Here is a 13350-nt window from a genome sequence, read left to right as displayed (position 1 = left end):
GGGTGATCGAGGATCGGGATGAAAAAATAAAAATTTGAAGTTGAAAATATTTTTTAAAAACAAACTTAAATTATTTTTTTTGAAGGAGGTTGGGGGCTGATAGGGGGGTTGATGGGGGGGCGAGGGTAGTGGGTGCGGGGTAAAAAAATAAAAAATTGAAATTAGAAATGTCTTTTAAAAACAATTTTTAATATTTTTTTGGGAGGGGATGGGGTAAAAAAATTGAATTTAAAAACAAGCTTTAAAATTTTATTTAATTTTTTGGTGGGAGGGGGTTGGTTGGGGTGGTTTGAGGGTAGGGACAAAATAAATTGATTTTTTCAACAAAAAAATAATTGTAATTTGAAGTTGGAAGAGAGTTTTGGAAATGTTTTCCTTAAGTTTAGAAGGAAAGCCATTTTCCTTAAATTTGAGGAAAATGAGTTGATTTGGAAAACATTTTCCAAAACATTTAGCCCAACCAAACATGAGAAAATTGAAAAACATTTTCCGGAAAATATTTTCCTTCATACCAAACACACCCTTAAGGTAGACAAAGAAGAGAGTATCATATAAGAACACAGTAATAAAATCTCTTTGGAGTTTGGACTCAAACCTTCCGGGAGGGCCTGTTGCAGTGATGATGTATTGAGTTGAAACTAGGCTGTCAAAAATGAGTCCATAAAAAAAAAAGATTCGTCTAACCCGTTTATATTTTAGGAAAAATTAGTAAACTAATCACAATTTTTAACATAATTATTAAAAGCATCTATACTTTAAAATAATTATTAAAAATGTCAATATGTCAATATTTTAGAAAATAAATTGAATCCTAATATAATTAAATCTTCTTTCTTTTTATTTCTCAAATTAGGCCATTATTTATTTCACTATCCTGTAAAAAAAAAAAAAAAATCATCACTCTTACCCCTTTTTCTAGGTTTTACCCCAAATCACTCTTTTCTCTCTCCTCTTTTTCACCATTATTATCTTCTTTCTCTGTTCAAAAAAATCAATTCTTCGAATTTCTTACACTTTGTTTAAAAAATCTCACACTTAATTCAAAAGATTTTTCACCCATTGATAAAGTAAATTCGAAGTCAACAAGTATTTTGTGAAGTTTCTTGTGATTTTGTTTTCATATTCACCAAGTATTTTGTATTTCAAATTTTCCGTCTTTTAATCCGTATTGTTTGATTTTTTTGTGAGTTTATTTTCATATTCACCAAGTATTTTGTGAGATTTTCCTCTTTCATGTATTTCAGATTTTTCGTCTTTTAAGCAATATTGTTCGATTTTTTTGTAATTTTATTTTCATATTTGAGATTTTGTAGATTGTAGAAATCTACATTGGCATTTCATACATCATATATTGTTTAATATTTTATACATTCATATTTAATAATTTCGAATTTTGCTTATAGGGTTATTTATGCACAAGTGAATACGGATTTTCAGATTTGAATTTGGTGAACAAAAAATCAGAAAAAAAGGAACACGACAGACGAAGAAGAAGAAAGAGAGAGTCAGAGAAGAAGGTTGCAAAAATTGTATTCATGCCGGAATTGTATTCATATTAATTTTAATTTGTTTGTCAATTATTTTTCTTTTACTTAGCATTTGTATTTGTATTAAGAACATTGTATTTCTTTTTAAGTTTGTAGTCATTCTAATAGGTATGCCAAATGGATTTGTATTTCTTAAGCATGTATCCTATTTGTTTTATAGTTAATTTGTATTTATTTTTTTAGAATATTGTATCCTTCCTCAACAGATTGTATTATTTTCGCTATGTATGCTATTTTTTTTTTACCAGAATCTTGTATCTCTATTTCTTTCATAGTTAATTTGCGTTTTTTTTTTTAAAATACGGTATCCTTCCTCAACAGATTGTATGATTTTCACCATGTATGCTATTTTTTTCCAAAATCTTGTATCCTTTCGTAAATCATATTCATATGTAATGATTGGATTATATTGGGATACAATCATGTAATACAATTTCACTGGAATACAATTTTAGTTTTCATTATGAAAGTGATATACTAATTTTAATTTGAATGGTAAAGTAAGTACATAAAATGTAAAAATTATTGGTATACAATTACGAAGAAAACATAATAAATTTTTTCTCTTTTTTGTTATTAAATAATTGTATTCTTTTAAATCAAACAAATAAAAGAATACATAAATAAGATACATAACAAACAAAAATATTGACATTTTAAATAAATATTGAAAGTGTGACCAAAGGGTCCTATTAAAAGTCAAAATATTGACATTTTTGACAATTTTCCCATTTTAATGGAGGAATTGGGCTAAACTTTAATAAAAGCTAAATTTCATTTCATTAAGCATGATACATTCTAAACTAAGTTTTAATACGCATGATACATTCTAAACTAAGTTTTTATACGGATTACCCCTCGAATGGATACTATTATCTATCCGGACCTAATTTGTTCAGCACAAGTTTAAAGTGTTTTTAATTTTTTTGAAACTAAATTTTTACATCGCTCGATGTAAGTACTATAAGAATTAAGTTATACAACATAAGTTGTATAGTATTTTTTTAAAATTTATCGTAATATTTAGAAATTGGAATTAAACTTTTTGAGGCATAGTATGTTCTTTATCTTTTTAAAGAACTGATAATTATTTTTCCCACGTCATTACCTGATTAAAAATTCATTTTGTCCTATATAGATTGATAAGATCAAACATATCATTAGTGACAATTTGACACTGTACATCTAGTTGGACATTTTATCATCTACTGTTAACAAAGTGGGGAGAAAGGACCCCTTTAATTATAATTACCTTATTTTTTTGGTTTGTTCCTATCACGTGATAAATGATAATCAAAGGCGTAGTTATAGAGCTTACCTAATTTCATGACACGTTTTTGTTCCCCTAAAATACTCAGGGTCACTTGGTATCTGGCTTAGAGTTTGAGTTATGAAAATATTACATTGTGCCTACTGCCTAAGTAATATTATGATTGGTAACTGGTCAGAAGATTAGTTACTCAAGTATAAAATAATATTACGTTTGGTTTATAAATAAGAATTTACAAATCTAATATACGTATAAATTATGAGAAAAATTTTATGTACTATTTTATACCAAAAAAAGGAGATAAAATAACTTTTACATAACTAAATCATACACAAAATGACAGAATAAATCATAAATTTTCTCATCACTAATTTATATATTACGCATATTCGCATAACTTTCACATGCAACAGACGATCCTAATTTAACTATGAATTTTTCCTTAAAAATTAAGTAGATGGGAATCATATTCCCCACTTACACAATCATAATTATTAATTACGAATCATAGAACAGGAAAAGTTGGATCTCTTATATTGGCGTCTACCTATAAATATGGCTATCCAAAAAGCCGATAGGAGCAGAGCATTATCAACTTAAGTGTCTTTTTTTTAGAACAGAGCAGAAATTAAGCTAAAAAATGAGTAGTTCCTTGAATTCCCTTTACTACCGCACAACGAAAGTCGAAGAAATTGAGAAAAAAACAGAAAGGCAGATGGAGTATTTCACCAGAGAGATACAGAGGCCTAATTCTACGAATATGTGGAAGCTGGCGGCGGCGCCAAAGAAGTTGGAGAGCAAGCCATCGGAAGATATCAATGAAAGTGCGGAGAATTTCATAAAGAAGTTTAAGCAACAGTTGCTTCTCCAGAGGCTTGAGTCCATGGAGAACCTATGAGCAAATGCTTAAGAGGGGAACATAAGGGCTCTGTTTTTTTTTCCTAAATTTTTCGCGTGTGTTATGCATATGAATTGTTTCATTGTATTGCTATAGGTGTCTCATGTCATCTATGTCAATCAGTAAGTCATAATTATAAATAAACGGAAAATAATTATTGGGATTTTTGAAATTTGCCTTCTTGTTGCTGTGCTTTAATGCATGTTTAATTTTTGTAGTACTGCTTCAGACATGCATATTTTTCACCATAATTCACTAGCATTGGTAGTTTGGTACTAAAAGTGAAAGGTCTTTCTAAAAGAGGTACTCCTTACTTCTTTCAATAATTTATGCGACACATTTTTCTTTCTGGAATCCTAGAAAGAACACATTTCAAAAGTCCATAAGGTGTACTCTCTGATTTAATAATTCGCTTACTTTGTTTGTAAGTATAATTTTGAATCATATCAAGTATTATTTCTTAAATTTTATTTCCAGTTAAATTACATCATATAAATTAAAACAAATGAAGGAGAATTTATATGTATACAAAAAGTATTTCTTATATGTATTCTTCAAAGTTAGAATTGCGGTTAAGTGGTAAGTATTTTTTCATTGTTAACAAGGCGTTTCGGGTTTACACCTGAGATATGGAATCACATTTGTTACTTTAACCCCAATTTGAGATTATTTTTTTATATGAATTCAGATTTAGTCGGACTTCAATACGAGTATTGATCACAAAAGGAGAAAATATAGGATATATCTTCTTTAATGATCTTGTTGGGAAAAAAAGATTATCCCTTTCATTCATATTAAAGGAGAGCAGGGTATCTTTATCTTGTCTAGTCCTTTTTGAAAATATGATATTGGAAATCAAGGAATAAAAGAGGTTATTCTGTAACTTTGAACAAACTTTTTGAGGTTGTATAAAAAGCTAGCCAGTACCCTAATTGGTGTTTGTTTAAGTTGTAATTTGTAAACAAATTTCTTAAAAGCTTTTTGGAAAGGTGTTAAATTGTACCAGAAGATGTTCTTAAAAAGGATACCGTAGCAACTACTAATCATTTCCAAGTTCTGGCGTTCGGCCAGGCAGCCTTGGTAACAAATTTGGGACGGATCGGAGGGAATACCAATTATTCAAAGCAGGTTGAAGTCATTTTCACGTCCTTGACTCATAAAAAAAAATCAAATTTGCATGTGAGGAACTTGTTGAAAAAAAATCAAACTCGCATGTGAGGCTATAAAGAAGTGGGATCTCTTTGGACTTTGAATCTCGCTGAAGGGCCTTGTTGTAGTGATGATAAATTGAGTTGAAGATGAGCCCATAAACAATTGATTCACTCAATTTATTCATTTTTTTTTGGATTGGGCTTAAAAATCAAAATTATTTAAAATTGGATCAAAATTTAATCCATTTAAGTATGACACATTTCAAAACAAGTTCTTGCTTGCATTACACCTCAAATGGATTGGTGTTTAATTTTTACTTCTCATATTTCAGGTACTTAATTTTGCCTCTCCTCATTTAATGAAAATTTGTGAGCCAAAATATAGGGGTGTGCATCAGTTCGGTTCGATTTTATATATTATCGGTTCAGTTTATTGGTTTTCAGTTTTTAAATATACTAACCCAATAACAAACCAATAAGATATTTTTTTATCGATTTTCGGTTTATCAATTTTTTATCATTATCGGTTCGATTTTCGGTTTATCCAATAAGAAAATGTCCGTAAAATATTATATAACTTCTCACTTCTCTAAATGCTTTGAAATAGTGAAACAAGAAAATAACGAGAAATTGCATCAATAAGAAAAAATATAGTACGAAGGCTATAATTACATGTCATCGCCAAAACATAATATGAAATTTCTAATGTTAATCAAATTACAGACCTTTACAAACTTGCAAAAGATACAACCTACAATTACAAACGAAAAGTAAAATCAAATAATCCACCAAAACTAAAACTAAAACTAAAATCAAATAGTTACAATTGTGAACCCTTACTTTAGTCTTTAGGTTTTGACTAAACAATAAAGACTAGTAACACGGTCTGGTGTGAAGTGGGTAGAGTACTAATAATTTGATATAGTTATAGTGTCTAGTTATATATTAAATTATTAATATTTAATATTTAGCAAGGGTAAAGTAGTAAATTATTACCGTCTTATTGGGTTATTGGGTAATAAAAATCGAAACCAAACCAATAACCCAATAACTTTTTTTTATAAACCCATTAAAAACCCAATAACCCAATAACATTTTTTCGATTTGGTTTATTGATCGGTTCAGTTTTTACACACTCCTATCAAAATATCTTTATTTATTCTTGACATAATTCGATCTAAGAATTCTTTATCATTTGAAATTGAACAATTGTCTCGCTCAATATAATTTTATAGAGATTAAGTTATGCATCATAAATTGTGTAGTATATTTCAAATTTTGTTATAGTGTTCGAAATGTAGAGTTATGTTTTTTGAGGCATATATTCTTTATCCGTTTTAGAGAAAAAGTATTTGGTAGTTAATGTGAGATGACAAAGATGTACATCCCATAGATCTACGCCCTCCAGAGTGTTTTTGGTACACCAATCCTGAAAAGCCTGTTGCAAACGCCGATATTTAAGGACAGGAATTAAAGATCACCCCAAAAAAGAGATATTTATACGAATAATCCATTTGCATATATCCTCAAGCGTGGTTAAATTGAGTGGATCCGTCAATTATTTTACAAAGATATTGATCTTAATGTGAATTTTGATACACATATTCGTACCTACGCATCCAATTTTATCATGTGATTCAACAGTTGGCCGAATCAACAAAAACTTTGTATTTTCCACCACTATCACTTTTTACCTAATATGAACTGATACGTACTACTACAAATTATTTGAACTCATACAGAATTAGGAAAGTGGACCTACTCTAATTGTTAGGTTCGAAAAAATTAGGTGTCATGCGGAGCTAACAAAGCAAACCTTGAAAGATTATGAGTAAGAAAACAAACGAGAAATATACCAAAAGACACAAAGATTTAATGTGATTCAGTCAACCGATCTACATCCACAAAGGAGATGGACAATTTACTGCTATATAAATATGAGAATACAAAATATCGAGAGAAATAACTCCAACCAATTCACTCGGAATACAAGGAGGTTCACACAAGTGATAACGTATCACTTGTACTGTCCCACAAATTCTCCCCCTAACCAAAACTCTTAAAGTCCCTAGGACTACATTGTGAATGTTAATTAAGTTAAAAGAAACAAGCTTCTATTTATAGAGTTCTAAACTTTTTCCTACGAGAAAATGACTAGTTAATCCTAAACTTTTTCCTAAAAGGAAAACCTATTTATGATAAGAAACTCAATACAATTAATACTCAAACTAATTAGACACTCATTATAAATTAAAAGTATCTTTGTGGCTCTGGTTTATTGTTTGCATAATTAGGTAAGCAAGAAGTGTTTAAATCTAAATAATCAGTAATTAGTTGGTATTGATGATTTGTCTTTTTTCGAGTGATGACTAGACATGGTGATAAAGGGTACATGATTAACCTGCTTGTTTGGTCTTATTTGATTAATCAAATTACTAATTAGTAGTATGCAACATGAGATTGCCGTCCTCACATACTTAAACTTGAACATGACAGCCAGTATTTCTCTTCATTTTTTTATTTGCTCAAAGCTCTTTTGTCTCTGATTAGGTTTTGGCGTTGTTGTCGTACATTTGTTGACACTTGACACCAAGGATTCAGTTTCATATAAGTAGTAACCAGTTCTTTATTTGACACTCCATTCTTTCAATCTGAAACGTTGTCCTTTTTAGTCATTCTATTTAAAATTTTTAACTTAATTCTTTTTCCTTTTATTTTAATAATAAAACAAGCTTTCATACCATATCTAGTTGATACCCCATAATACACATACGGCATTACATGGATACAAATTTGCTATATCTATTTGCAGTTTAAATTTACCACAACCAAAGTTGAAATCGTACACACTCCAAAGTTTTTTTTTTTTTAAAAAAAGTCATTAAATTTTAGGTTTAGCAAACATAAAAATCATATTTGTATGTTATAGCTATAGTTTGTATAATTGCGCTTCAGAACAAACTTTATGTTTGTTATCGCTATTAATCTGTATATTTCGGTATACATATACATAAAAAGTATGTATTTGGGTCTATTTGTATATTTCGATATACAAATGGGCCCTACATTTGTATATTTCGATATACAAATGAGTCTTGCATTTGTATATTTCGGTATACAAATGAGTCTTGCATTTGTATATTTCGGTATACAAATGGATCCTGCATTTGTATATTTCGGTATACAAATGGAATGGCAAAAAACATGGAATGTTTGCTGCGAATTACAAATAAAAGAAACTATGGCTATAACATTTAATTTGAATTAATAGTTTGTTATTTCATACAATTTTCCCTATAAGAATTGGTTTAGTACTCCCTCTGTCCCAATTTATGCGACTTACTTTCCTTTTTAATCAATAAAAAAAAGTAACAATTTAACTTTAAAATGTCTATTTTACCCTTAATGCAATGATTTACAGTCACACAAATTTTTATCATTCATTTTGAACCACAAGTTTCAAAAGTTTTTATTTCTTTCTTAAACTCTGTGCCGAGTCAAACTACTTCACATAAAATAGACGGAGGGAATAACTCTTAAGTAAAAAAATAAAAGTTAAACTAAAATGACTTTTAAGTCAAAAAATAAAAAATAGAGAGACACCTACTTTTGGTTTTTAACTTTTTGTAAGTTATTTTAAATTATTTTTAGCACTGTCAAACACTTCTAAAAGCTAAAAATGACTTAGTAAGTTTGACCAACTTTCAAGCCAATCAAAACAGGCTCTAAGTACTCCATCATCCTTAATTAGAGAAGTTCTTCATCCTTAACTAGACAAGTTTCAAATTTGCACGCACCCCTTGGCTATGGAGTAGCTTTTGTTAAGAAGCGTTTTACCCTCGATATAAGACTCTCCCACACGAATCCAAATTTAATTGGAACAAATCCAAATTTAGTTGGAACAGACTTCACTACATGAATCCAAATTTAGGAGAAATAATGTAGGTATAGACACCAAGTGCGAAACCAAAAAAAGTTTTAAAAAATCATAAATATCATTTGAGCCAAGTCGAGCACAAGCTAAAGAAAATGTTTATATATTATATCAAAGTCTTTTATAATCCATTAAGTTCCATGCCAATAATTCAAAACACTAAAGAAGAAGATAAGTCAGTAAAGACTTTGAATCTCAGAAGAAAACATGACCAATTAAGGATTCAAACAAGCTCATACACAACTTCAAATCTGGACAATTGGCAATTTGTCTTATTACCAACAACCTAAGAAAAGAAGAGACCCAAATACATAGAACACTCACTAAATAACAAATAGTACTAGTAACAAACATCTTTCAGGTACTCAATCAATCATTCTTGATTCTCCTAAACATGAACAAGATAACAAAGTATTTGAACACTGAAACATGCATTATACTCCTTTCTAAGGCTTGATCACTGGGACTTGTACTACAGTGGATTGTTTCTGTGTTTGCTGAGGTTGAAGCAATTGAATATTAGCCCTTGAGCATGATCGAGCCATTTCTCCAGCCAGGGGAATCACTGGCAAGTTGTCGCAGTTACAAATCTCAACCATGAATCCATCTGGATCATGGAAAAACAATTGATCAACATATATTCCTCCTTCTTCAACCAGATGCCTCGCGTATTTTATCCCCATTTCTGTCAGCTTCTTCTCCACTGCATCTATGCTCTCACACTGCTCATCAACCAACAAAAAATTCAATTAAAACTAATTTTCAAAATAAGTTGTTGCACACATTGAAATTTGGTGAAACATTACAGAGTGTTCAATTCTACAAGATGTATTCGATTCCATTCTACTCTAACCTAAACTCTAGCTTATGCGCATATAAAGGCAGTCAAAATCTTCGCCTCTGACCGTACTTACTAAATTTCATACTTATATATCCATGGCTTCATGTCAAAAGTACTGAATTTAGTTAAATCCATTGCAGATCGGCCTTTGTTAGGGAAACAGAACAAATTACCTGGAAAGAGATATGGTTATCTTTGGGATTGATTTCAGTTTTCTTTTGCATTTCCTCAGGATCTTCCGATTGAAGAAGATGAATCCCAATTCCGTAGCTAAACAGCCTGAAACAGCAAGAAATACATGGAATCTCAATACAAAAATCTGATAAACTAAAGATTCAGAAAGGATGTTAATCAATAGTAAAATTTTGGATTATGCATCTTTTTCTTCGTAATTTATTAATAACAGATGAAAAAGTAAACATGAATTTACCAAGCGCCATTGAAATTGAATGATCCAGGCCTCCTTACAGGCACAAAACCAAGAACATTCTTGTAAAATTCAATGGATTTTTCAACTGATCTGCAAACAAGGGATATATGATTCAGGGATGTCAAAGCAAGTGGATTTCCAGTATTCCCCTTCATCTTTCGTTTTTTTCTTCTCAAATCGAAGAATTAGCAAATGGATTAGAGACCTGAAAGAGGATTATGAATATTAAAGGGAAACTAGGAGTAGGTTAGGTCACGGAAATTTGTAATGGTAATGATGAAAAAAAGATGAATTAAGGAGGCTTATTTATAGAAAAGGCTCGCTCTGTTTTAGTTTGACAGCTGTGATACCTCTGGCCCACTATGGATCTGATTGACACGTAGGTACAAGTTACTGACGTGGACGACTTTATGAAGTTACTTTATTTGGCTTCTTACACGTAAGCTGTTTCGTTTTCTTGCTCTATTCATTTACGTAAATATAGTAATACGGACGATTTCTGTGTATTTGACTCGGCAATTCTCACTATTTTCTCATCTTTGAAAAGTAAATTTATTTTTCTTAAAAAGTCTTAAGGAGTAATTTTTAAGTTATTAAAGGATAATTATAATTAGAGATATACTCAACCGTGGCACTGCATATTCATGTAGTGTCCACCGAACAGGCGATAAATACGGAAAAATTATTTCGATTTGGATATACGAGAGAACGAAGAAATTGAAGTACAATTTCATACTTTTTCCTAGTTGAGTTTTTCTTCTAATATAGTTAACAAAGAGGAAATGATGTGGCGATGGAATGACCTTTTTAGTCCACAAAAATAAAGATAAAAATAATATATGCATAAATTATATTTATTTAAACTTTATTAATATGTTCTAATTACTTTTTCACTTTTGAATTGTAAAGAAAATAATGATTGACATAGTGAGTTTTACCCCTATTAATTATGAAGTGGATGAATTAAAAATTTAAGATTTTGAAGAAGTTTTACCTTTTTCAAAGTAATTAATCGAGGGTATAATAGATACTGCATCTGTCCACTTTTAATTGTCATGTTGCACTTTTCAAAAGTCAATTTGACTGATTTTCAAAGTTAAATTAGATTACATTAATTCGATGTTTTAAACAAAAAAAGTTAAATATTCAAAAACTATACGAATAGTACTATGAATTGCAATTTTTTTCATATCGATATGATGAAAAAATACATTGTAAATATTGGTCAATTTTTTATAGTTTGACTCTAAAAAGGAAATTATGACAATAAAAAATGGACTGAGAGAATATTACTTATTTAATTTTCCTTTTTTACTTGTCTATTTTGACAAATTAAGAAAGAACAAAAAATTTTAGAGTCAAACTATAAGAAGTTTGACTAACATTTTTTAGGGTCCACTTTTGATTGTCATAATTTCCCTTTATAGAGTTAAACAATAATAACTTTGACTAACATTATACAATGTATTTTTTCATAATATTGATATGCAAAAATTGAAATTTATAATACTTGACATTATACTTTTATTTGTTTAGTCCACAATGTATTTTCTTTTTAATATTTCTTGACTATTTAAACTTTTATTATTTACATGAGAGTTTTTTTTATGTTTCACCATATAATCCTGCACCCTAATTTTCTTTTGGCATGATACATAAATATGTCCTTCAATTTAGTTTTAACTGTCATCTATGTCTTTTAATTTTTATGAACAAATATACACTTCAATTTGTATAAAACTGATAAATAGATATATTTGTCTTATATGACGTCCTACATAACAATTTTATGTCTTAAATGGCGTCCTAGGTGTATTATACCACGTAGGATGCTTGTGCATAATTATTTAATTTTATACAAATTTAACTATCTATTTGTGCACAAACAAAATCAAAGGACATAGATACCAATTGAATTAAAGAGTATATTAATGTATTATGCTTTTTTTTTTCCTATCCCAATTTTATTTTGTAATTTTAAAAATAAATGAAGAATCTAGATCTTCCTTTCCCATTTACCATGATTAACGTGTAACGTTAAGTTTCTAGTTAACTTTTTAATTTTTCCTAATTTTAGATATTTATGACATTATCATATGAAAGGGGGTTAACTGTTACCCTTCTCTAGTTAGTGGAACAGGATGGCACCTTCCCCCCCTAATTCCCCAAACTTTTTGTTCTTGGTCATCCTAAATTTCACGTGTTTTTTTCAAATTCAACCCCTCGATAACTATAATCAAACTTTAATTTACATATATCAATATCATCGGAGGTACTTTGGGAGAGACTAATATGTCCGCAAGTTATTAGTTGATAACCGAAAAAATCATTCAATTTTGTATTTTGAATCACATATCCTAGTATAATGAATTAAAATAGTTTTTTTACAGCATGAAAATATCCAAAATATTTAAAATTATCTTCTCATAGATTAAATTTTTTTAAAAAAAAATATACAAAAGCATTTATATTCAATTAGTTGAGAAAGCAAAATAGTAGAAGTAACATGTATATGAAAGTTTGATGTCAACGTCATGGAAACATAGTTTGCCCACTTCATTAACTAAAAAAACTCACCAAACAAATGTAAGTATGATAAGACATTTCTGACTAAGAAAGATTGGATTGTTTAAAGTGGAAAATAGGTTAATATTGTTTTATAGCGCATTCACGGACAAATACATGAGCTTTCTTGTCTTTATTTTGAGTTTAACATTATATTCCATATATTTAAAGATCTGGAACTGATGGTAACCTTTAAAAATGAGCCATTCATATTCTTGATTAATTATTTATTCACATGCTCAATAATTTCGAAATTAACTTTGAAAAAGGTGGTTCTTTTAACTTATGAGTTGAGTAACGTGATGATAAAATTATATTGATTCGTGAAATCATAATTCATTTAATCTTTCTAAGTTTAGGCTGATTATTGACTTGTCCATAACTCAGCTTATTTTAATCCATCAAAAATTGCTTTGATAGCTAGCTCAAATTAAGCTAGTGTTTGACCTTTGAGTGAAGTTTTTGGTGAAGTTTTACCATGTGTTTGACCCCAAATTTTCTCAAAAATATTTATCTATTTCAAAAAATATGATTTATACCCATAAGTTCTAAAAAATATTTAAAATACCCATAAATTTATATTATCATTTTATAATGAATATGTTTCATTAAAAAATAACCTTATAATATAATTGATAACAATCAACAATAACAAAATAACAATATAGGCAATCAATACATTAACAAATTGTTCTTTTTCTCAATTTTATCACT

At 29.2% G+C, this 13350-nt stretch overlaps 2 protein-coding genes across 2 annotated transcripts; one reads left to right on the top strand and one right to left on the bottom strand.

Moving 5' to 3' along the window:
* The first annotated feature begins 3418 nt into the window (after positions 1-3418).
* Positions 3419-3715, top strand: LOC125857974 (uncharacterized). The gene has a single exon (XM_049537634.1). It carries the CDS (start codon positions 3458-3460, stop codon positions 3713-3715), a length of 258 nt encoding a protein of 85 aa, XP_049393591.1. The 5' UTR covers positions 3419-3457.
* A 5329-nt stretch (positions 3716-9044) lies between these two features.
* LOC125857960 (glyoxylase I 4-like) lies at positions 9045-10351 on the bottom strand. The gene is made up of 3 exons (XM_049537622.1): positions 10072-10351; positions 9815-9920; positions 9045-9522 (listed from the first exon to the last, which is right to left on the bottom strand). Exons 1-3 carry the CDS (start codon positions 10224-10226, stop codon positions 9247-9249), a joined length of 537 nt encoding a protein of 178 aa, XP_049393579.1. The 5' UTR covers positions 10227-10351; the 3' UTR covers positions 9045-9246.
* Between the last annotated feature and the right edge of the window lie 2999 nt (positions 10352-13350).

Source organism: Solanum stenotomum, chromosome 3 (assembly GCF_019186545.1).
Source record: "Solanum stenotomum isolate F172 chromosome 3, ASM1918654v1, whole genome shotgun sequence".
Taxonomy (NCBI): domain Eukaryota; kingdom Viridiplantae; phylum Streptophyta; class Magnoliopsida; order Solanales; family Solanaceae; genus Solanum; species Solanum stenotomum.
Note: the sequence above shows the minus strand (reverse complement) of the source record. Positions and strands in the feature narration are given on the sequence as shown.